The sequence below is a fragment of the Oncorhynchus masou genome, chromosome 31 (genome assembly GCF_036934945.1).
Source record: "Oncorhynchus masou masou isolate Uvic2021 chromosome 31, UVic_Omas_1.1, whole genome shotgun sequence".
Classification (NCBI taxonomy): Eukaryota; Metazoa; Chordata; class Actinopteri; order Salmoniformes; family Salmonidae; genus Oncorhynchus; species Oncorhynchus masou.
The window spans coordinates 93,597,561-93,623,960 of NC_088242.1; the positions used below are offsets into that span (position 1 = coordinate 93,597,561).

The 26,400-nt window shown below is 46.6% G+C and overlaps 1 protein-coding gene across 2 annotated transcripts in view; it reads left to right on the plus strand.

The window, feature by feature from the left end:
- LOC135524768 (E3 ubiquitin-protein ligase RNF13-like) overlaps positions 1-26,400 on the plus strand; it is an 83,273-nt gene that overhangs the window by 7,448 nt on the left and 49,425 nt on the right. For both annotated transcript variants that reach the window (XM_064952577.1, XM_064952578.1), the window contains exons 2-4: positions 4,053-4,239; positions 4,365-4,445; positions 21,601-21,726. In XM_064952577.1, the coding sequence (XP_064808649.1) occupies positions 4,126-4,239; positions 4,365-4,445; positions 21,601-21,726 (321 nt within the window). In that variant the 5' untranslated portion in view covers positions 4,053-4,125. The remainder of the gene's footprint in view (positions 1-4,052; positions 4,240-4,364; positions 4,446-21,600; positions 21,727-26,400) is intronic.

The window sequence follows — 26,400 nt, forward strand, 5'->3', positions numbered from 1 at the left end:
TCAGAACATGAGAACTTATGAAAGCTGGTGGTCTTCAATATTCCCAGGTAAGAAGTTTGAGGTTGTAGTTATTATAGGACTATTTCTCTCTAAACCATTTGTATTTCATATACCTTTGACTATTGGATGTTCTAATAGGTACTTTAGTATTGCCAGCCTAATCTCGGGAGTTGATATGCTTGAAGTCATAAACAGCGCAATGCTTGAAGCACAGCGAAGAGCTGCTGGCAAATGCAGGAAAGTGCTGTTTGAATGAATGCTTACGAGCCTGCTGCTGCCTACCACCGCTCAGTCAGACTGCTCTATCAAATCATAGACTTAATTATAATATAACAACACACAGAAATACGAGCCATAGGTCATTAATATGGTCAAATCTGGAAACTATCATTTCGAAAACAAAACATTTATTCTTTCAGCGAAATACGGAACCGTTCAGAATTTTATCTAACGGGTGACATCCATAAGTCTAAATATTGCTCTTATATTGCACAACCTTCAATGTTACGTCATAATTATGTACAATTCTGGCAAATTAATTACAGTCTTTGTTAGGAAGAAATGGTCTTCACACAGTTCGCAACGAGCCAGGCGGCCCAAACTGCTGCCTTTACCCTGACTCTGCTTGCACTGAACGCAAGAGACGTGACACAATTTCCCTAGTTAAAATACATTCATGTTAGCAGGCAATATATACCTAAATATGCAGGTTTAAAAAAAAGATATACTTGTGTATTGGTTTTAAGAAAGGCATTGATGGTTAGGTACTCGTTGGTGCAACGACGGTGTTTTTTTTTGCGAATGCGCTTTTATTAAATCATCACCCGTTTGGCGAAGTAGGCTGTGATTCAATGATAAATGAACTGCCACCGCATTATATGCAATGCAGGACAAGCTAGATAAACTAGTAATATCATCAACCATGTGTAGTTAACTAGTGATTATGTTAAGATTGATTGTTTTTTATAAGATACATTTAATGCTAGCTAGCTAGCTCCTTGCTGGACTCTCATAACAGGTCGTCAGCCTGCAGCGCAGTCTCCCCGTGGAGTGCAATGTAATCGGCCATGATCGGTGTCCAATAATGCCGATTACCGATTGTTATGAAAACTTGAAATCGGCCCTAATTAATCGGCCATTCCGATTAATCGGTCGACCTCTAGTGTTGGGTTGGGGCGCTGCAGGGTAGTGGACCCCTAGGGGCAGAACGGGGCGACCCAGCTATATTGTGTGTAAGTAAAAAGATCTCTACAGTACTATTAGTCCTATGAGATTCATTATATGGAGGATTTGCTGTTTCTGTGTGGTAATGTATATTTGAGGTGATATGTGTTTTTAATGTTTTTGTTTCCAAACCTTTCCCTTGGGAATTAAAAAAATGTAAGGTGGGAGGGAACTGGGAAGGAAATTGTGTTGGGAGATAGTTGATATATACACTGCTCAAAAAAATAAAGGGAACACTAACACATCCTAGATCTGAATGAATGAAATATTTTCATTAAATACTTTTTTCTTTACATAGTTGAATGTGCTGACAACAAAATCACACAAAAATTATCAATGGAAATCAAATTTATCAACCCATGGAGGTCTGGATTTGGAGTCACACTCCAAATTTAAAGTGGAAAACCACACTACAGGCTGATCCAACTTGTCCTTAAAACAAGTCAAAATGAGGCTCAGTAGTGTGTGGCCTCCACGTGCCTATATGACCTCCCTACAACGCCTGGGCATGCTCCTGATGAGGTGGCGGATGGTCTCCTGAGGGATCTCCTCTCAGACCTGGACGAAAGCATCCGCCAACTCCTGGACAGTCTGTGGTGCAACGTGGCGTTGGTGGATGGAGCGAGACATGATGCCCCAGATGTGCTCAATTGGATTCAGGTCTGCCTCTTGCAGGAACTGCTGACACACTCCAGCCACATGAGGTTTAGCATTGTCTTGCATTAGGAGGAACCCAGGGCCAACCGCACCAGCATATGGTCTCACAAGGTGTCTGAGGATCTCATCTCGGTACCTAATGGCAGTCAGGCTACCTCTGGCGAGCACATGGAGGGCTGTGCAGCCACCCAAAGAAATGCCACTCCACACCATGACTGACCCACCGCCAAACCGGTCATGCTGGAGGATGTTGCAGGCAGCAGAATGTTCTCCACGGCTTCTCCAGACTCTGTCACGTGTGCTCAGTGTGAACCTGCTTTCATCTGTGAAGAGCACAGGGCACCAGTGGAGAATTTGCCAATCTTGGTGTTCTCTGGCAAATGCCAAACGTCCTGCACGGTGTTGGACTGTAAGCACAACCCCTACCTGTGGACATCGGGCCCTCATACCACCCCCATGGAGTCTGTTTCTGACCGTTTGAGCAGACACATGCACATTTGTGGCCTGCTGGTGGTCATTTTGCAGGGCTCTGGCAGTGCTCCTCCTGCTCCTCCTTGCACAAAGGCGGAGGTAGCGGTCCTGCTGCTGTGTTGTTGCCCTCCTACGGCCTCCTCCACGTCTCCTGATGTACTGGCCTGTCTCCTGGTAGCACCTCCATGCTCTGGACACTACGCTGACAGACACAGCAAACCTTCTTGCCACAGCTCGCATTGATATGCCATCCTGGATGAGCTGCACTACCTGAGCCCTTGTGTGGGTTGTAGACTCTGTCTCATGCTACCACTAGAGTGAAAGCACCGCCAGCATTCAAAAGTGACCAAAACATCAGCCAGGAAGCATAGGAACTGAGAAGTGGTCTGTGGTCACCACCTGCAGTACCACTCCTTTATTGGGGGTGTCTTGCTAATTGCCTATAATTTCCACCTGTTGTCTATTCCATTTGCACAACAGCATGTGAAATTTATTGTCAATCAGTGTTGCTTCCTAAGTGGACAGTTTGATTTCACAGAAGTGTGATTGACTTGGAGTTACATTGTGTTGTTTAAGTGTTCCCTTTATTTTTTTTGAGCAGTGTATAGACTAGACTGGTGGGGGCCGGGCGTGCAGGTGGCCTGGGCTGGCTGGGCGGTTTGGCTGAAATTTGATATAGAGGATGTCTTAATAAAGACAATCAAAAGTCTGTATTTTTTTCAAGTGCTGTTCATTTGTCAGTCTTGGTTAAAGGTGCAACACAATATTTATTATTGATCAAAAGTCTTTATTAATCACCGAAACATATTTAATAATGATCTCTTACCAAGCTTAATTACATTTTGTTCTAAATAGAGACGACTCGTTGGGATTGTGTAAAAATGCAGGAAGTTCGCTTTAGATGACCCCAAAAACTCTAGGAGAGAACCTGACGGGGGACCTGGGGGTCATGTCCCCCTCACTTCTAAAACCAAAGTGCCTGGCTCCCCACAGGTGCCAATTTATATATGGGGCGTTTCAATGTTCCTCATTGAAACAATTGCATGGAATTTCATTGTACTTCCAGAATTGAAATGGAATTAACCCCAACCCTGCTATCAAGCTAGTAGGCTTAAGTACTTCAATCTTGTGTGTGTGCAAGTGTGTTAGGCATGAATCAATGACAATTTCACTACTGTCTTATTTCAGAACCGAGCGGGGTCACACCAGATTTCAGAACCGAGCGGGGTCACACCAGACTTCAGAACCGAGCGGGGTCTCACCAGACTTCAGAACCGAGCGGGGTCACACCAGACTTCAGAACCGAGCGGGGTCACACCAGATTTCAGAACCGAGCGGGGTCACACCAGATTTCAGAACCGAGCGGGGTCACACCAGATTTCAGAACCGAGCGGGGTCACACCAGATTTCAGAACCGAGCGGGGTCACACCAGATTTCAGAACCGAGCGGGGTCACACCAGATTTCAGAACCGAGCGGGGTCACACCAGATTTCAGAACCGAGCGGGGTCACACCAGATTTCACGTAGTGACATATATAATTCCAGTTGTCCCGGGGAACTTTGGGGTGTTTGTTCTGTGGGAGGCTGGGAGCAGACATAGGCCTACAGACATTGACAATTGTGTGTGTGTGTGTGTGTGTGTGTGTGTGTGTGTGTGTGTGTGTGTGTGTGTGTGTGTGTGTGTGTACGTACACTGCAGGTGTGAGAGCTGCCAGTGCTGGGACAGTCCGTCCGTGTGTGTGTCAGTTGACTGGCACAGTGCGGAATGCAAGATGCTGCTCTCCCTTGGGATGCTGATGCTGTCTGCCACACAGATCTACACCATCTTCACCGTGCAGCTCTTCGCCTTCCTCAACCTGCTGCCCGTTGAGGCCGACATCTCTGCCGTGAGTCCCCGCAGACAGAGACGGGCGGAAGGATAGACACGCAGACAGACTGAAATGACTGACTAAGAACTATTAGTTATTAACACCACATGATGTGATGTGTATTCTTTTTTCTTCTCTTTCAGTACACATTTGACAACAAGACAGGTAATTTTGATGACCTGCCTGCACGCTTTGGGTACCGGCTGCCCAGCGATGGACTCAAGGTGGGTACAACAAGGGTCATTTTCTTTCCGTCAAATGCCAATGTTTAATGACGGGCTTACAAATCCCTGCAGTTCGTTACAAGGACTCGATAAGTCGACTGTTACATATACCCTGTCATTTATGTTTTACTGCTATTGACACTAGTTAAAGTATAACCAATGATATACAGTATATACAGTTTCAATTCAATTCAAGGGCTTTATTGGCATGGGAAACATGTGTTAACATTGCCAAAGCAAGTGAGGTAGATAATATATAAAGTGAAATAAACAATAAAAATTAACAGTAAACATTACACATACAGAAGTTTCAAAACAATAAAGACATTACATTGTCATATTATATACATACATACATACATACATACATACATACATACATACATACATACATACATACATACATACATACATACATACATACATACATACAGTGTTTTAACAATGTACAAATGGTAACTGGTAGTTTCTCTCGCTCTCTATGGTCAAAGTGTATGCACTGAATATGGTGCATTTTAGGATGCAGATTAGCAGTGAGCCCAGTTGTGGTCCAGTGGCCAACCTGGAACTACAGTAAAGTACACTGTGTTGTGAATGTGTAGCAGCAAGATCACCATGGCTTTCCAATGAGAATGAGGTCATGGGTTGTGAGGTGCCCACTCATTGTTGACCCACACACAGCTGGCAACAGGGCTGACTCATGTCTGCACTTCTAAGCCAGGCCATTGTCCCCCCCCCCCCAGTGAAGAGCTTGTTTTCCATCGCTCTGCTTGCCTTGCTCTCTCACTAACCTCTCTGTTTGAAACGTCCATGATGAATCGTTCATTTCAGTCTCTTGTTGAAACGTCCGTGATGAATCGTTCATTTCAGTCTCTTGTTGAAACGTCCGTGGTGAATCGTTCATTTCAGTCTCTTGTTGAAACGTCCGTGGTGAATCGTTCATTTCAGTCTCTTTTTGAAACGTCCGTGGTGAATCGTTCATTTCAGTCTCTTGTTGAGACGTCCGTGATGAATCGTTCATTTCAGTCTCTTGTTGAGACGTCCGTGATGAATCGTTCATTTCAGTCTCTTGTTGAGACGTCCGTGATGAATCGTTCATTTCAGTCTCTTGTTGAAACGTCCGTGATGAATCGTTCATTTCAGTCTCTTGTTGAGACGTCCGTGATGAATCGTTCATTTCAGTCTCTTGTTGAGACGTCCGTGATGAATCGTTCATTTCAGTCTCTTGTTGAAACGTCCGTGATGAATCGTTCATTTCAGTCTCTTGTTGAAACGTCCGTGATGAATCGTTCATTTCAGTCTCTTGTTGAAACGTCCGTGGTGAATCGTTCATTTCAGTCTCTTGTTGAAACGTCCATTGAAAAAGAGCATCATTAATTGGTGGTGAACTCCGATAGAGGTGCCGGTTTAGATATAGGTGCAACTGTCCCGGCACGCCGGCGATCACAACAAACAGGAAGTAGGATAGACTACTGGAGGTTTTTGGTGTAATTGACCATGAATGACCATACAATCACTAACACACATTTTAGCGAAACTTAAAGAGCAAACAACCGCATTTATAACCACGGCAAGGTGACTGGGAATATGGTGGAATACAAAGTGTAGTTATGGTCTACGTAAGGCAATCAAACAGACAAAACGTCAGGACAGAGACAAAGTGGAGTCGCAGTTCAACAGCTCAGACAGGAGACGTATGTGGCAGGGTCTACAGACAATCAGATTCTAAAGGGAAAACCAGCCACGTCACAGACACCGACGTCCTGCTCCCGGACAAGCTAAACACCTTCTTCGCCCGCTTTGAGGATAACTCGTTCACTGTGGCCGACGTGAGTAAGACATTTAAGCGTGTTAACCCTCGCAAGGCTGCCGGTCCAGACGGCATCCCCAGCCGCGTCCTCAGAGCATGCGCAGACCAACTGGATGGAGTGTTTACGGACATATTCAATCTCTCCCTATTCCAGTCTGCTGTTCCCCACATGCTTCAAGATGTCCACCATTGTTCCTGTACCCAAGAAAGCTAAGGTAACTGAACTCGGACGATGCAAACGCCATTGCACTGCACACTGCCCTATCCCATCTGGACAAGAGGAATACCGATGTAAGAATGCTGTTCATTGACTTCAGCTCAGCATTCAACAACAACAGTACCCTCCAAGCTCATCATTAAGCTCGGGGCCCTGGGTCTGAACACCACCCTGTGCAACTGGGTCCTGGACTGACAGGCCGCCCCCCCCCTCCACTATGCTGATCTTTAACACAGGGGCCCCACAAGGTTGGGTGCTCAGCCCCCTCATGTACTCCCTGTTTACTCAATCATCAAGTTTGCAGACAACAACCGTGGTACTGTAGGCCTGATTACCAACAATGATGAGACAGCCTACAGGGAGGAGGTGAGTGCCCTGGCAGAGTGGTGCCAGGAAAATATCCATCCCCTCAATGTCAACAAAAGGAAGGAGCTTATCGTGGACCATCCACATTGACGGGGCTGCAGTGTAGAAGGTGAAAAGCTTCTCCAGGCTCAGGATGCACCATTAAGAGCATCCTGTCGGTGTGGTGGGTCATTGTCCTGTTGAAAGACAAATGATAGTCCCACAAAGGGCAAACCACCAATAATCTCATATTTGGACTCAGCAGACAAAAGGACAAATTTCCACCGGCCTAATGTCCATTGCTCATGTTTCTTGGCCCAAGCATGTCTCTTCTTATTATTGGAGTACTTTGATAGTGGTTCAACCAAGCAATTCAACCATGAAGTCCTGATTTCACGCAGTCTTCTCTGAACAGTTGATGTTGGAATGTCTGTTACTTAAACTTTGAAGCATTTATTTGGGCTGCAATTTCTGAGGCTGGGTGAGTTCCGCATTGACTGACTTTTCCGCATTGACTGACTTTCATATCTTAAAGTAATGATGGGCTGTAATTTCTCTTTGCTTATTTTAGCTGTTATTGCCATAATATGGTCTTTTACCAAATAGGGCTATCTTCTGTATACCAACGCTACGTTGTCACAACACAATTGATTGGCTCAAAACGCATTAAGAAGGAAAGAAATTCCACAACTTTTAACAAGGCACGCCTGTTAATTGAAATGCATTCCAGGTGACTACCTCATGAAGCTGGTTAAGAGAATGCCAAGAGTGTGCAAAGCTGTCATCAAGGCAAAGGGTGGCGACTTTGAATAATCTCAAATATAAATTTACTTTCATTTGTTTAACACTTTTGTTTTGGTTACTACATGATTCCATATGTGTTATTTCATAGTTTTGATGTCTTTGCTATTATTCTACAAGGTAGGAAATTGTCCAAAATGTTAGAATAACCCTTGAATGAGTAGGTGTGGCCTAACTTTTGACCAGTAGTGTATTTTTATACTCCAGACTCCCACAATGCTTGACCTTATTTCTATATTTCTTAATTCCATTATTTTACTTTTAGATTTGTGTGTATTAGATATTACTGTATATAGAAATATGTATCGTGTATTGTTAGATGTTACTGTACTGTTGGAGCTAGGAACACAAGCAATTTGGTACACCCGCAATAACATCTGCTAAATGTGTGTATGCAACCAATAAAATGTGATTCAGGAAGTCCAGGGCAAGAGGCTTGTCCTTGTAGGAAGGGTCCAGTGGTGAGTTGTGTTGAGGTGCTGCAGAGTTCTTCTGACCTGTCGTCTCTGTGCACCCTTGTTCCCAACTAAATTGCAGGTAGGAATGGGGTTGCGTTACCCCATTAGATAGGGCCTGTGATTGGCTGACCAGGTCAGCGGACTGCGTTCCCTAACACAGAGGTGTTAAGTGGCCTCTGCCACTGGACAAGGGAGTCAGACTGAGGTGGGGGATGGTACCCTCTGCCACAGCTGGAAAATGTCCCAGAGTTTGTCTCTATGTCCTAGCCAGAGAGAGAGGGGTTCAGTGAATATTTAATAATAGAAAGTATTGGGTTTTGTACAGCCACCCCAAAATGTATGTAGTACATGTTCCCTCAGTAAAATCATTTATTTTGCGAGCGTAGCTGTGTCTGTCCCCTTGGCCTCCCCTTGAAGGCCGGTGGTTGTAGGGCACTGTGTAGTGAGGAATGTCCCATATCCCCATGTAGTCACCCCTTTGGGGGAATGGTTGAAGTGGGCAGTGAGGGACAAGGTCACCCTTTGGTGGAATGGATGGAGGGACAAGGTCACCCTTTGGTGGAATGGATGGAGGGACAAGGTCACCCTTTGGTGGAATGGATGGAGGGACAAGGTCACCCTTTGGTGGAATGGATGGAGGGACAAGGTCACCCTTTGGTGGAATGGATGGAGGAACAAGGCGATCGTGATGTCCATGAGGCAGGGTCGTCCAGCAGGAGTGGGGACAGTCCGTGTCCATGCTGCTGGAGGTCTCCAGGTCTGGATGACAGACTCAGGAGTGGAGCTGGGTCAGGTGCTGAGGCGTCAGTAGGTGGAGTGGATGATAGATCCAGGTTGGTGCTGAACTGGTTCCCCGGAACGGCAGTGGACATCGAGATCAGAACTGCGATCTTTTTTTATTTTTTACCTTTATTTAACTAGGCAAGTCAGTTAAGAACAAATTCTTATTTTCAATGACGGCCTAGGAACAGTGGGTTAACTGCCTGTTCAGGGGCAGAACGACAGATTTGTACCTTGTCAGTTCGGGGGTTTGAACTTGCAACCTTCCGGTTACTAGTCCAACGCTCTAACCACTAGGCTACCCTGCTGCCCAATCTGATTTTGATGCTGGCAGGTCCAGGAGAGATGGTGAAGTCTAAGGTGCTAGATTGGACGCCGACTGGGACTCTGGCTGTGGAGTCCGCTTGGGCGTCAGATCCAGGCCAAGCAGGTCTGTGAGGGCAGAGGGTAGTGTAGGGATTGGCACCGGTGTTGAATCCGGTGATGTCTGGTCCAGGAGAGACACCAGCTGGTGTGTCTGCTCGAGAGTCTATTGAGGGCCTGGCTCGGGCACTGGCTGTTGTGGATCTGGTCCTGCAGGTTGCGGAGTGGAGCTGGGCCAGGTGCTGGAACAATTTGGGCCTCTGTAGCTGTCACGGGGAAGGCTTGGGCCGTGACAGTTGCTGGTCTGGCTGCACCACTGGTGTCAGTTTGGCTGAGCAGGTTGGATAGGACTGGGTGTGGCTGTGGCCACGGTGGCCGGGTTCGTTCCGGCGCCGACCTGGGCATGTGAATGGATGCCTGTCGTGCAATCGGTTTGGGTGTCTAGATCGAACTCTGGCAGCTGCTGGACGTACTAGCGTGCTGGGGGCTGCAAGGTTGGCTGGAGCTCGGGGCTTCGTTCCTGGTTGGACATACTAAAGTCCTGGTGTCTGATGGGCCAAAGCACTGGCTGGCGCACCGGGGTAACCCATGCCACTCTTCGCAGCTACCTGGGTTAGGACGGTAGGTGGGGGTTGGGCTAGGATGGTGGGTGGGGGGTTGGGCTAGGATGGTGGGTGGGGGGGTTGGGCTAGGATGGTGGGTGGGGGGTGGGCTAGGATGGTGGGTGGGGGGTGGACTAGGATGAGGTGGGTTAGGACAGTGGGTGGGGGTTGGGCTAGGATGAGGTGGGTTAGGACAGTGGGTGGGGGTTGGTCTAGGATGAGGTGGGTTAGGACAGTGGGTGGGACAGGGGGTGGGCTGGGACGGGGTGGGCTGGGACTGGGGGTGGGCTGGCGAAGAGCAGGGGTCACGTCTGTGTGCGCAACCTTCCAGGCTTACTTACATAAGGCATTGGGGTAATGAAAGCGGAGTAATTTAAAGGCCTACTCTCTCGTTCTCCTTTTCATTGTTTTTTCGCTCTCTCCAAGCAATCCATTTCCTTTTTTCAAAATAAATCAAATTTATTTATATAGCCCTTCGTACATCAGCTGATATCTCAAAGTGCTGTACAGAAACCCAGCCTAAAACCCCAAACAGCAAGCAATGCAGGTGTAGAAGCACGGTGGTTAGGAAAAACTCCCTAGAAAGGCCAAAACCTAGGAAGAAACCTAGAGAGGAACCAGGCTATGTGGGGTGGCCAGTCCTCTTCTGGCTGTGCCTTGTGGAGATTATAACAGAACATGGCCAAGATGTTCAAATGTTCATAAATGACCAGCATGGTCGAATAATAATACGGCAGAACAGTTGAAACTGGAGCAGCAGCACGGCCAGGTGGACTGGGGACAGCAAGGAGTCATCATGTCAGGTAGTCCTGGGGCATGGTCCTAGGGCTCAGGTCCTCCGAGATAGAGAAGGAGAGAATTAGAGAACGCACACTTAGATTCACACAGGACACCGGATTGGACAGGAGAAGTACTCCAGATATAACAAACTGACCCCGACACACAAACTACTGCAGCATAAATACTGGAGGCTGAGACAGGAGGGGTCAGGAGACACTGTGGCCCCATCCGAGGACGCCCCCGGACAGGGCCAAACAGGAAGGATATAACCCCACCCACTTTGCCAAAGCACAGCCCCCACACCACTAGAGGGATATCTTCAACCACCAACTTACTTTTTTTCTCTCTCTTTCTTATTTACTGTATCTGTACTTCTCCTCCCTAGATAATACCTCATGATATGCTGATAAGCCGTCCTATTTACCAAGAGTTTTTAATCTATATTTTTTTGTAGCTGTCTGTTTACCACCACAAACCAATGCTGGCACTAAGCCTGCACTCAACGAGCAGTATAGGGCCATAAGCAAACAAAGAAGATGTACATCCAGAGGTGTCGCTCCTATTGGCCGGTGATTTTAATGCAGGGAAACTGAAATCCGTCTTACCTCATTTTAACCAGCATGTCACTTGTGCAACTAGAGGCGAAAAAACTCAACTCAATCACCTACACTCGTCCGAAGCATACAAAGCTCTCCCTCGCCCTCCATTTGGCAAATATGACCATAACTCTATACTCCTGATTTCTGCTTACAAGCAAAAACTTGGAGGAACCAGTGAACTGGTTACAAGCAAAAACAGGAAGTACCAGTGATGCACTCAATACAGAAGTGGTTCGACGAAGCGGATGCTAAGTTACAGGACACTTTCGCTAGTGTAACAGTATAACTTTAGACCGTCCCGTTTCACATCCGTTACACTAGTACAGACTGGAATATGTTCTGTGACTCATCCGATAACAGTTTACCACATCAGTCACCGACATTATTAATAAGTGCATTGATGACATTGTCCCCACAGTGACCGTACGTTTATATCCTAACCGGAAGCTATGTATTACAGGCAACATCTGCACTGAGCTAAAGGCTAGAGCTGCTGCTTTCAAGGAGTGGAACGCTAATCCCGGACGGTTGTAAGAAATCCCACTACGACCTCCGATGTGCCATCAAACAGGCAAAACCTCAATACAGGACTAAGATCCAATCATACTACGCCGGCTATGATGCTCATCGGATGTGGCAGGGGTTGCAAACTATGCCGGATTACAAAGGGAAACTCAGCCGCGAGCCTACCATATGAGCTAAATTCCGTCTATGCTCGCTTTGAGGCAAGCAACACTGAACCATGCATGAGCGCACCAGCTGGTCCCGACGACTGTGTGATCTCGCTCTCTGTAGCGGATGTTAGAAAGACATTTTTAAACAGGTTAATATTCACAAGATCACGTGGCCAGACAGATTACCAGGACTCTTAATCGGGTAACCAGGATCAGCTGGCAAGTTCAACCTCTCCCTGACCGTATGTAATACCTACATGTATCAAGCACCATATTCCCTGCGCCCACGAACACCAAGATAACCTGTCTAAATGACTATTGCCCTGTAGCACTCACATCTGTAGCCATGAAGTGCTTTGAAAGGCTGGTCATGGCTCACATCAACACCATCATCCCAGACACCCTGGATCCACTCCAATTAGCATACCGCCCCAACAGATCTACAGATGATGCAATCTCTATTGCACCCAACACTGCCCTCTACTACTTGGACAAGAGGAACACCTATGTGAGAATGCGGTTCATTGATGATAGTTCAGCATTCAACACCATAGTCCCCTCCAAGCTCATCACTAAGCTCGACCCTGGGACTGAACACCTCCCTCTGCAACTGGATCCTGCACTTCCTGACGGGCCGCAACAACAATATCTGCCATGCTTACCCTCTTCGCAGGGGTCCCTTGGGTTCATGCTTATTCCCCTCCTGTACTCTATTCAATCATGACTGCGTGGCCACTCCAACACCATCATTAAGTTTGCTGACAACTCAACGATGGGGGAGGGGGGTGGAGTGTGTATGCAGACCCGTGAGCAACTGCAGCCCCTCGTGATTTCAGATTTTTTTGTGGGCCCAAACCCATAAAGTTGCCCATCTCTGGCCTAGAGGGAAGGGGTCAGTGACCTGGCAGTGTGGTGCCACTTCATCAGGACAAAGGAGCTGATCGTGGACTACAGGAAACGGAGGGGTGAGTACGCCCCTATCCACATCGACAGGGCTGTAGTGGAGCGGGTCAAAACTTCAAGTTCCTCGGTGTCCACATCACTGAGGACCCATCATGGTCCACACACACCAACACAGTCGTGAAGACGGAACGACTGTCCAGCACAAATAAAACAAATCGCCCAGAAAAAACGTTACATTTGTCCACAAATAAGTCACCAAGCAATACTTTCAATTGCTTTCAACGGCACCAGAACATCATACATTTTGTTCCAGCAATACGGTGCATTAAAACTAAAAGTAGATATACCTAGCTCGGTGGAGACCCTTGAAACCTCAAGTTAACCAATCCTGTGAATAAGTTGGACAAGCTCAGTTGTTGATTTAAAAAAAAATAATAATTCCCTCTGCGTTGTTGGGAAGGGCCCATAAGTATTTCACTCTTAGTCTTCACATGTTGTTTACGAAGCATGTGACAAATAAAATGTGTTTGGAAAAATCGATAATTATATGCGCCAAAACTCCAGTATTGTTCATCTTATAGATTGTTCTCCATCTTCTTTTAAATAGTGAGCACTTTTATTTCCATGACTGATTTTAAAACGCTCTTGTCCTTCTGCAGCAGACAGAAGTGTTGTGATATCGTTTTGTGAGGTCCCTGGCAATTCCCAGCTCTAATTCTAACCCCCCCCCCTCCCCCAGCTGGAGCTAAGCCACTTCACCCACTCGTTTGAACTCTCTGCCAGCGTCTGTGTGGATGCACTGCGGCGCTTTGAGCAAGGCAGGCGTGGCAGCCCACAACCTAGGGCTCATCGTCTCACTTTGACATCTTGTTCCATTAGTGTTCCATCTTGTAAAAACAATATGGTCTCGTACATGTTAGTTCGGCTGCCATTTGGCTTCAGCAGGTCAGCCTGTGGCGGTTGCAGTTCTACCGGTGGCATGCTGTCAGTGTTTGGACAGTAACTTGTCCTGCTGTGTTAACAAACTGTTTGGTAAATGTGGCGTGTCGACCATGTTTCGGTCTACTGTCCAGTGATTATCTGTGCAGTCGGGTGCACTGACCCAGAACCCATTTCTTCTGTTTGGTGCTTAAAGGGACAATCTGTAGTTTATACATCCATTTGGACTTTTTTAAAGTAATGATATGTACCCAGTTATTCTTGATGAATATAACTTATAAATGCCTCATGAGCTTAGTTCAACTGTTGTCTCCTATCAGAACCTAAAATATAGCTTTTTTTTACTCCAATGTTTGTTTACATTTGTTTACAAACACTTCGTATAGCTTCAAAACATGGTTAAGACTATAATTTTGATATAATGAATGGCCAGTCCTTACATCCATGGCTTGGTTATGAATTTGAGTGGTTACATTTCTCCAGCACCACCCCTCAGCTTTTTTTTGTTTTATCAAAACAGGGGAGGTGAGTTAGCTTTGTTATTGTTTCAACTGCTGATTGTAGCTTTATGGAACATCACTACTGTTCTCTTATTGCTTTCACCTCTCCAGTCCCTGTGAAGGACAGTGAACTATGGAAGAACTGAGAGAAGAATGTTTAGGAATGAACTGCAGCTGCTTCCATGTCCCAGGGGATTGCAGTAGTGATGGAACAAACCTTCCACCCTACAATGGAGCCTGCAGTTTGTCCCAGAATCACAAGACACTTACCAGCTTGCTTGTCTCCCATGATTTCCCAGTGTGCCTCAGTCTGGGCCTTCTTTCAATGGAACCACACCCCTCCCATGCCACGAAATGGCACAGTGTACGACTAGCCGTGTGTCCCAAATGGGACAACTGGGAACATTAATCTCTTACACACAAGGAAAGTGTGGGAAGCGCATGTGCGCCAGCCATTCCCTCAGGGGTGAAATAGTACCAAAGGCTATAATAGTACTGATGGTGAAAATGTAGCCGAGTCCTGATGTTCTCTTCTAGAACACTGAGTGTCATGAACAGAGGTTTTCCCGCTAAATCTCCTGTCTGAACGTTCCAATTGAAATGTATCATGTTGAAAAATCACTTGTTGTCTGTCGGCTTCATTCTATCTACATCGGTAGGAATGCACCCCTTCCTCTTTTAATTTGGTCAACGGGTAGGCAATGGTGTGTTCCTCATGCGACAAAGCACAGGACTCTCACTTCCACTCTTCTTACAAAATATAGACTGAGCATCGATACCAGCGTGACCTGGGATGGTTTGTGCTGCCAAGCAAAGGTTGCAAAAACTGCTGTTAGATTAGGCCTTGTTGACGTTGAAATATGTTACTCCTCCCTACTTTGGGGTAGTCTAATCGCTAATCTAACAGGCCTTGTTGACGTTGAAATATGTTATTCCTCCCTACTTTGGGGTAGTCTAATCGCTAATCTAACAGGCCTTGTTTACGTTGAAATATGTTATTCCTCCCTACTTTGGGGTAGTCTAATCGCTAATCTAACAGGCCTTGTTTACTTTGAAATATGTTATTCCTCCCTACTTTGGGGTAGTCTAATCGCTAATCTAACAGGCCTTGTTGACGTTGAAATATGTTATTCCTCCCTACTTTGGGGTAGTCTAATCGCTAATCTAACAGGCCTTGTTGACGTTGAAATATATTATTCCTCCCTACTTTGGGGTAGTCTAATCGCTAATCTAACAGGCCTTGTTTACTTTGAAATATGTTATTCCTCCCTACTTTGGGGTAGTCTAATCGCTAATCTAACATGACTCGAATGCTGTAGGCTATGGGGTGGTACTGCTGATTTACCCCTATCGAGTCATGTCAGATCTGTGATTAGTTAAGGAAGGATGATAAAAATAGTCTCGAGTCTCTACCCAGTTGATTTGGAGTCGGGCTTTGTTCAATTAGTGATGAAGCAGCAGATAATTGCCCTGGGGGGGAACTTCACGGAACAGTGACGGGCTTTTAGCAGGGACAGGAAGCACGGTGTCATATGGTGTCATATCCTGTCACATGTCTGGCTCGGGATGCAGGAGGGGGAGTGGCCTGGGAAGCTGAAGGGCAGTAGCTGGATTCGGCTTGTGGCTTTGGAGTTGGGATGCGGCTATGTACACATCTTTCCAAGGCAAAGATCATGCTGACCCATTTCCAGTCCACACAGCTATGGGGCCTTCAGAAAGGATTCGCATCCCTTAACTTTTTCCACATTTTGTTGTGCTACAAAGTGGGATTAAAATTTGTTTTGTTTTTTTGTCAACAATCTAAACAAAATACTCTGTCAAAGTGGAAGGAAAATTCTAACAATTGTGAAAAAATACATTTTTGTGTGTTTTAAATATATATATTATATATATATAACATGTATATAAGTGTATATATAACAAAATAATATATAGATATGTTTCTGGGTGCCGATATTAGTTGATTTCCTAGATAAAATGTTTGGCTCGGCTGGTTTAGTTCCCATTTCTTTTGTGCTGTCTACAAATACCCTTCCATGTTAGATCCTTGTCATGTCATCTGCTTTGTGTGTATGTGCTTAGTAGTTTCATTATAACATATGAGATTGAGGGGTTTAGCCATTTTTCAATACAGTTGAATTTGTTGAGCGGCTCCTTTGTGTGCAGTGTATCTATGAAACCTTCTCTACTAATCTGATTTTTAGATTCATTCATTTTAATCTGCTTAAAACTGCACAAACTGGAGACTATATTTAATAATTCCTCTGTTTTTCCTCTTATCCATAAACGGGGTCTGCGTTAGTGACATTTACGGACTGGGATTAGGTATAGACCTGGGTTCAAATACTGTCTTAATCTGTGCTTTATTGAGTTTGTTCCATTTTAAACCACAAAATCAAATAGTTTCAACATTCATAATCTGTCAGGCCAAAGAAAACACTCCCAAGTATTTTTCAAATAGTATTTGAATCAGTCTGATTTAGGTTTCACGACCACTAGGCAATCCCGCGGTGCAGGAGGAGGAAGATGACTGTATTGTCTGTTCGTTTCAGGTTTTGAATTTTGAATTCACAATCTGTTGTTAAACTTTTAAAAAAATACCGTTTAAAAAAAATGTGTTGTTTTATTGTATTTTCCCTCAAGTATACTGTGCTCTGTACAGAGGTGTGTTTAGGCATTTCCTTGTGAGTGTTTTTGTGGGTCCATTGCCAACAGGGGGAGCTATTGTAGCTTGTTCTGAGCCAGGTGAAAATGTGAGGCAGTGATGTCATAGCAGGCTTTGTATCCATGGAGATTTACAGTCTGTGTTCCTTTTTGAAACAGAATTCCATATAAAGTAGACCATGTATCGGCTTCCATTGCCAGTTCTTCACTACCTCTTTGTATCAAATCAAGAATGGAACGAGCTTTTGGAGTGACTGACGACATCAAAGGAAACACTTGAGTAAAGGAGGGATACAAAGCATATTGAAAGGAAGTTGCTTCCACACCTGTATGGTTCCTGAGTTAATTAAGCAATTAACAATCCCATCATACTTGCATGTATAAAAATGCCCAGTTGCCCATTATTTTGGCTAGAATAAAAGATCTTTGAATGAGGAGTCTCAGAGAACCGAAGGAGGTTTTAAAGGGTTTTCCCTCACCCCCGGATCTCAACCCAATTGAACACTAATGGGATATTCTGGAGAGGCACCAGAAGGCGTTTTCCATCACTGTCAACAAAACACCAAATGGTGGAATTTATTGTGGAAGAATGGTGTCGCATCCCTCCAATAGAGTTCCAGACACTTGTAGAATCTATGCCAAGGTGCATTGAAGCTGTTCTGGTTGGCTGGTGGTGACCCAACGCCCCTATAAAGACACTGTTGGTGTTACCTTTTCATTTGGACACTTACCTGTACATATGAGTTGCTGTCCATCCTCTGGGGAAGTTTATGGTACGTTTTTATAAGTTTGACTCTTTCATTGATCATCCTTTTTTATTTGGAGAGATTGACCTCGATGTGGCAGCTTGTAAGAGCTGTGTCGCTGAAAACACACACCACACACAGTCTTAGCAGCGTAAGGTACACACACACACAGTCTTCGCAGCGTAAGGTACACACACACAGTCTTAGCAGTGAAAGGTACACACACACAGTCTTAGCAGTGTAAGGTACACACACACACAGTCTTAGCAGTGTAAGGTACACACACACAGTCTTAGCAGTGTAAGGTACACACACACACAGTCTTAGCAGTGTAAGCTACACACACACACAGTCTTAGCAGTGTAAGGTACACACACACACAGTCTTAGCAGTGTAAGGTACACACACACAGTCTTAGCAGTGTAAGGTACACACACAGAGAAAAGTACTGGCAATGCAGGAAGTCTGGGTCTGTTTTGAAGTTCTAGGCACTGGCATGTCTCCTGAGACTGAACTCAAGCTCCTCCAGTAGAACGTTCACCGCTGGCTGTAGCTCCTCCAGTAGAACGTTCACCGCTGGCTGTAGCTCCTCCAGTAAAACGTTCACTGCTGGCTGTAGCTCCTCCAGTAAAACGTTCACCGCTGGCTGTAGCTCCTCCAGTAAAACGTTCACCGCTGGCTGTAGCTCCTCCAGTAAAACGTTCACCGCTGGCTGTAGCTCCTCCAGTAGAACGTTCACCGCTGGCTGTAGCTCCTCCAGTAAAACGTTCACCGCTGGCTGTAGCTCCTCCAGTAGAACGTTCACCGCTGGCTGTAGCTCCTCCAGTAAAACGTCACCGCTGGCTGTAGCTCCTCCAGTAGAACGTTCACCGCTGGCTGTAGCTCCTCCAGTAAAACGCCTTCACCGCTGGCTGTGCTCCTCCAGTAAAACGTTCACCGCTGGCTGTAGCTCCTCCAGTAGAACGTTCACCGCTGGCTGTAGCTCCTCCAGTAAAACGTTCACCGCTGGCTGTAGCTCCTCCAGTAGAACGTTCACCGCTGGCTGTAGCTGGTGCTGAGTCAAGGCCCCCCCCCCCCCACCCAATCCCACAGCAATTTAGAGCTCAGCTGCGTCCCAGATCGCACCCTAATGCCGACATGGTGTTCTACTTCTGACCGGGCCTTATAGGCCTCTGTGTATATGGGGAATAGGGTGGGTGCCATTTAAGACACTGCATTTCAGTACTACAGACCCTGGTTCCATTCCAGGCTGTATCACAGCGGTCTAAGTCACTGCATCTCAGTACTACAGACCCTGGTTCCATTCCAGGCTGTATCACCGCGGTCTAAGTCACTGCATCTCAGTACTACAGACCCTGGTTCCATTCCAGGTTGTATCACAGCGGTCTAAGTCACTGCATCTCAGTACTACAGACCCTGGTTCCATTCCAGGCTGTATCACAGCGGTCTAAGGCACTGCATCTCAGTGCTGGAGGCGTCACTACAGACCCCGGTTCCGTCCAAGTATGTAGTGTTGAGAGTCATTGTACCATCTAAACCGCTGAGAAATATAATTTACATACAAAAGCCGAAAGTAAAAGACTCGACTAAACTTAAGAGCGGGAAGCATAGAAATTGCGCACCTAGAACAGATCTGTCTTTTCAATGAGAATTACAGATCTATAACGCGTTTCTATGTTACTTTTTGCAGCCTTTTAATAGTGCAAGGAAATGTGATAAGACATTATCAAATCAATAAATCTGGTTAAATGTGAAGCCGGCTGGCGTGAGGTTACTGTGAAGCTGGCTGGCGTGAGGTTACTGTGAAGCTGGCCGGCGTGAGGTTACTGTGAAGCTGGCTGGCGTGAGGTTACTGTGAAGCCAGCTGCCGTGAGGTTACTGTGAAGCTGGCTGGCGTGAGGTTACTGTGAAGCCGGCTGGCGTGAGGTTAAATGTGAAGCTGGCTGGCGTGAGGTTAAATGTGAAGCTGGCTGGCGTGAGGTTACTGTGAAGCCGGCTGGCGTGAGGTTACTGTGAAGCCGGCTGGCGTGAGGTTACTGTGAAGCCGGCTGGCGTGAGGTTACTGTGAAGCCGGCCGGCGTGAGGTTACTGTGAAGCCGGCCGGCGTGAGGTTACTGTGAAGCCGGCCGGCGTGAGGTTACTGTGAAGCCGGCCGGCGTGAGGTTACTGTGAAGCCGGCTGGCGTGAGGTTAAATGTGAAGCCGGCTGGCGTGAGGTTACTGTGAAGCCGGCTGCCGTGAGGTTAAATGTGAAGCCGGCTGGCGTGAGGTTACTGTGAAGCTGGTTGGCGTGAGATTACTGTGAAGCTGGCTGGCGTGAGGTTACTGTGAAGCTGGCCGGCGTGAGGTTACTGTGAAGCTGGCCGGCGTGAGGTTACTGTGAAGCCGGCTGGCGTGTGGTTACTGTGAAGCTGGTTGGCGTGAGATTACTGTGAAGCTGGTTGGCGTGAGATTACTGTGAAGCCGGCCGGCGTGAGGTTACTGTGAAGCCGGCCGGCGTGAGGTTACTGTGAAGCTGGCTGGCGTGAGGTTACTGTGAAGCCAGTGGGACAAAACACTGGAGAGCAGCAGTTTGTTCAAGATGGACACAACATTACAGAATATTCAGATAGAAATAGAATGTGCAGAACAGATATGATTATCTGTCTTGTAGAAGAGAATTGTGTCATTCGGCTCTATTCGTTACATTTCTGTCTGCAATGTAATGAACGTTTCACTCACTGAAGAAACACCTCTCCCTGAATGGAAACACTTGAACAGTACCTCAGTGTAATTGGACAGCATCAGGCCCTGAAATTAGGCCTGCCTCTCTGGCTGTGTTCTGACAGGCTGAGTCATGCCCGAGGCGGATCCGAGACTCCAGAGCTGCAGGACCTGCTGGGTGCCATCAGCACAGTGCTCTGTGGATCACACCTTGTGGAGTCTGACTGGGGCTATAGATGTTACCATTTTGGCCAATGTTGGCACCGATATTCCCTTGAAAATAGCATTATAACCCAAGGACTGCCAATATGGCTACCCGTCTCAAACCAAGTTTACCAGCCAAACTCACTTTCACCCTTTTTCTCTCCCTCCCCCTCTCTCGTTCTCTCTACCCCCCCCTCTCTCTCCCTCCTCCCTCTCTCGTTCTCTCTAACCCCCCTCTCTCTCCCTCCTCCCTCTCTCGTTCTCTCTACCCCCCCTCTCTCTCCCTCCTCCCTCTCTCGTTCTCTCTACCCCCCCTCTCTCTCCCTCCTCCCTCTCTTGTTCTCTCTAACCCCCTCTCTCTCCCTCCTCCCTCTCTCGTTCTCTCTAACCCCCCTCTCTCTCCCTCCTCCCTCTCTCGTTCTCTCTAACCCCCTCTCTCTCCCTCCTCCCTCTCTCGTTCTCTCTAACCCCCCTCTCTCTCCCTCCTCCCTCTCTTGTTCTCTCTAACCCCCCTCTCTCTCCCTCCTCCCTCTCTCGTTCTCTCTAACCCTCCTCCCTCTCTTGTTCTCTCTACCCCCCCCCTCTCTCCCTCCCCCCTCTCTCGTTCTCTCTACTCAACTCTCTCTCCCTCCTCCCTCTCTCTACCCCCCCTCTCTCTCCCTCCTCCCTCTCTCGTTCTCTCTACCCCTCCTCTCTCTCCCTTCCCTCTCTCTCGTTTTCTCTACCCCTCTCCCTCTCTCCCTCCCTTATTTGTCATTTCTGTTGTCTTAGTTCAGTACGTGGCTCATCATTTCTCTCTGGTCTAATTGATCTAATTTTAGATGGTTTGATCTTCCAGTGAATATTTATTTAGATTCCAGGGAATATTTACTTCCAGCGAATGTTTCTGTTGAGGAGAGCAAAGATTCAAATGGACACCACTGCATTTTTCTGTTTTTGGTATTGGAACGTAAAGTTACTTTAGTCGACAGAATCCACCACACACACGCTGTTTGTTGACTGTTTGGTCGTGTTGACCATGTTCCTAATAACTGACGCTCTAACTGTACTGTGATGTCACACCCACAGGGCTTTCTGATTGGTGCACGGCCCGAAAATGCCTGCGAGCCCATCGACCCGCCCCCTATCCGGGACAACCTCACTGGAGCCTTCATCGTGCTCATCAAGCGCTTCGACTGTAACTTTGACATCAAGGTAAGGTGCATCGCACTCACACAAACCTCCCCACATGATGTGTTACTGATTTCCCCTAAGTTGCCCCTAGCCACTTATCCAAGATGAGATATTTTAGCCTCCCCCACTGGGATAATTTGATCCTAGATTTGTGTTTTAATTCTACATCAAGGCCCCCCCCCCCCTTTTGGTCTACGATGAAGTTACCACTTAGCACTGATCCAGAGTCCGTTTCCTCTTTTACCTCCTGATGGGATTGGGAAAGCTGATCCTAAGGCACAACTTCTACCTCGAGCCCCTCTTACATGCAGCACAGTACACAGGAAATGGCTTTTGCCCAGTCAGGACTTCCTGTTCTGGCACTGAACCCATCCCTCCCTCCCTCTGCTCTTCCCCTGCTTCTCTCGTGTTCCATTAACTTGGTGCCCTATAACTGCGACCTGGTCAAGATAAAGCAAAGCAGTGCAACAAAAACAACACATGGTTACACATAAACAAACGTACAGTCAATAACACAAAAGGAAAATCGATGTACAGTGCGTGCAAATGTAGGGAGGTAGGCATTAAATAGGTCATAATGGCAAAATAATTACAATTTAGCATTAATACTGGAATGATAGATGTGCAGATGATGATGTGCAATTAGAGATACTGGGGTGCAAAAGAGCAAGAGGGTAAGTAATAATATGGGGATGAGGTAGCTGGATGGGCTATTTATAGATGAGCAATGTACAGGTGCAGTGATGTGTGAGCTTCTCAGACAGCTGATGCTTAAAGTTAGAGAGTGAGATATAAGACTCCAGCTTCAGTGATTTTTTTTTTTGCAATTTGTTCCAGTCATTGGTAGCAGAGAACTGGAAGGAAAGGCGGCCAAAGGAAGTGTTGGCTTTGGGGATGACCAGTGAAATATACCTGCTGAAGAGCGTGCTACGAGTGGGTGTTGCTATGGTGACCAGTGAGCTGAGATAAGGCGGGGCGTTACCTAGCAAAGACTTACAGATGACCTGGAGCCAGTGGGTTTGGCAACGAATATGTAGTGAGGGCCAGCCAAAGAGAGCATACAGGTTGCAGTGGTGGGTAGTATATGGGGCTTTGGTGACTAAACGGATGGCACTGTGATAGACTACATCCAGTTTCCTGAGTGGAATGTTGAAGGCTATTTTGTAAATGACATCGCTGAAGTCAAGGATTGGTTGGCTGGTCTGTTTTGCAGCATGAGGGAAGGATGCTTTGTTGTGAAATAGGAAGCCGATTCTAGTTTTAATTTTGGATTGGAGATGTTTAATATGAGTCTGGAAGGAGAGTTTACAGTCTAACCAGACACCTAGGTATTTGTAGTGGTTTACATATTCTAGGTCAGAACCGTCCAGAGTAGTGATGCTAGGTGGGTGGGAGGGTGCGGGAAGTAATCGGTCGAAGAGCATGTACTTAGTTTTACTAGCATTTGAAAAGCAGTTGGAGGCCACGGAAGGAGTGTTGTATGGCGTTGAAGCTCGTTTGAAGGTTTGTTAGCACAGTGTCCAAAGAAGGGCCAGATGTATACAGAATGGTGTCGTCTGCATAGAGGTGGATCAAAGAATCATCAGCAGCAAGAGCGACATCATTGATGTATACAGAGAAAAGAGTCGGCCCGAGAATTGAACCCTGTGGCACCCCCATATAGACTGCCAGAGGTCCGGGCAATAGGCCTTCCGATTTGACACACTGAACTCTGTCTGAGAAGTAGTTGGTGAACCAGGCGAGGGAGTCATTTGAGTAACCAAGGCTATTGAGTCTGCCGATAAGAATGTGGTGATTGACAGAGTTGAAAGCCGGTCGATGAAGACTGCTGCACAGTACTGTTTTTTTACCGATGGCGGTTATGATATCGTTTAGGACCTTGGGCGTGGCTGAGGTGCACCCATGAACAGCTTTGAAACCAGATTGCATAGCGGAGAAGGTACGGTGGGATTCGAAATGGTCGGTGATCTGTTTGTTAACTTGGCTTTCAAAGATTTTAGAAAGGCAGGGCAGGATGGATATAGGTCTAAAACAATTTAGGTATAGAGTGTCTCCCCCTTTGAAGAGGGCGATCTCAGACGATACCAAAGAGAGGTTGAACAGGCTAGTAATAGGGGTTGCAACCATTTCAGCAGATAATTTTAGAAAGAGAGGGTCAAGATTGTCTATCTCAGCTAATTTGTAGAGATCCAGATTTTGCAGCTCTTTCAGAACATCAGCTGTCTGGATTTGGGTGAAGGAGACACGGGGGGGGGGGGTGCTTGGGAAAGTTGCTGCAGGGGTTGCTGAGATGTTGGTAGGGGTAGCCAGGTGGAAAGCATGGCCAGCCGTAGAAAAATGCTTGTTGAAATGATCGATTATTGTAGATTTATCGGTGGTGACAGAGTTTCCTAGCCTCAGTGCAGTGGGCAGCTGGGAGGAGGTGCTCTTATTCTCCATGGACTTTGCAGTGTCCCAAAATCTTTTGGAATTAGTGCTACAGGATGCAAATTTCTGTTAGGAAAGTTAAGGCTAGCTTTTTCAAACTGATTGAGTATATTGGTTCCTGACTTCCCTGAACATATCACGGGGGCTAAAACAAACTTAGGGAGGAGGCTTCTAATGTTAAGATGCATGAAACCAAGGCTTTTACGGTTACAGAAGTCAACAAATGAGAGCGCCTGGGGAATGGGAGTGGAGCTAGGGGCTGCAGGGCCTGGGTTAACCTCTACATCACCAGAGGAACAGAGGAGGAGTAGGATAAGGGTACGGCTAAAGGCTATAAGATCTGGTCGTCTAGTGCGTTGGGAACAGAGAACAAAAGGAGCAGATTTCTGGGCATGGTAGAATTGATTCAGGGCATAATGTACAGACAAGGGTGTGTTAGGATGTGAGTACAGTGGAGGTAAACCTAGGCATTGAGTGACGATGAGAGAGGTTGCATCACTGGACGCACTAGTTAAGCCAGGTGAGGTCACCGCATGTGTGTGTGTGGGGGGTGGGGATAAAAGGGCGAGCTAAGTCATGTTGAGGAGGGCTGGAGGCTCTGCAGTGAAATAAGATAATAAGAACTCACCAAAAGAGTGGTAGACAAGGCATATTGACATTAGGGAGAAGCATAAAGCAATCACAGGTGTTGATCGGGAGAGCTAAGACAACAACGGGTAAATGTCGATGAATGAGCAGAGAGTGTCAGTTAGGTACACACAGGACCTGAGTTTATCACAAAATGAGGTACTGTGTTAGTGAACAGTCCAGCAGGCAACGGCTGTGTAGGCGAGTGATCAGAGGTTCCAATTAGCAGCAATAGGTGAGTCAGGGAGCTGTTCAGTAGTCACTACTACGCTAGGCGAGTGGGAGAGAGTGGTAGACAAGGCATATTGACATTTAGGGAGAGGCATGTGTAGCTGAGTGATCATAGGGTCCAGTGAGTAGCTAGGTGAGCTGGAGACACTGCGATTCAGACAGCTAGCTGGCCGGGGCTAGCAGATGGAAAAGACACATTTACCTTACGCCAATGTCTCAACGCAATCGAGCGACAGAGACTTGGTTGTTTCAGGACAGTTTAGACCCACGAAACTGTGTTAAAATCCTATTTTTAATGAGAGAGAGAGACACATGATACATGCTTCAAATGAACAGTGCTGAGGTTGAAGGTGAAACACACAGTCGTGCACAAGGAAACACAGTTCCTCACAACAGAGGGAGAGAACACAGTTTTATTGTGTCTGTGACATCAGAGCAGGAGTATAGAGCGGATGAGAGGAGACAGAATCACACAGATGGTAGGAAGTGAGGAGACAGAATCACACACAGATGGTAGGAAGTGAGAGGAGACAGAATCACACACAGATGGTAGGAAGTGAGAGGAGACAGAATCACACAGATGGTAGGAAGTGAGGAGACAGAATCACACACAGATGGTAGGAAGTGAGAGGAGACAGAATCACACACAGATGGTAGGAAGTGAGAGGAGACAGAATCACACAGATGGTAGGAAGTGAGGAGACAGAATCACACACAGATGGTAGGAAGTGAGAGGAGACAGAATCACACACAGATGGTAGGAAGTGAGAGGAGACAGAATCACACAGATGGTAGGAAGTGAGAGGAGACAGAATCACACAGATGGTAGGAAGTGAGAGGAGACAGAATCACACAGATGGTAGGAAGTGAGGAGACAGAATCACACAGATGGTAGGAAGTGAGAGGAGACAGAATCACACACAGATGGTAGGAAGTGAGAGGAGACAGAATCACACAGATGGTAGGAAGTGAGGAGACAGAATCACACACAGATGGTAGGAAGTGAGAGGAGACAGAATCACACAGATGGTAGGAAGTGAGAGGAGACAGAATCACACAGATGGTAGGAAGTGAGGAGACAGAATCACACACAGATGGTAGGAAGTGAGAGGAGACAGAATCACACAGATGGTAGGAAGTGAGAGGAGACAGAATCACACAGATGGTAGGAAGTGAGGAGACAGAATCACACAGATGGTAGGAAGTGAGAGGAGACAGAATCACACACAGATGGTAGGAAGTGAGAGGAGACAGAATCACACAGATGGTAGGAAGTGAGGAGACAGAATCACACAGATGGTAGGAAGTGAGAGGAGACAATCACACAGATGGTAGGAAGTGAGAGGAGACAATCACACAGATGGTAGGAAGTGAGAGGAGACAGAATCACACACAGATGGTAGGAAGTGA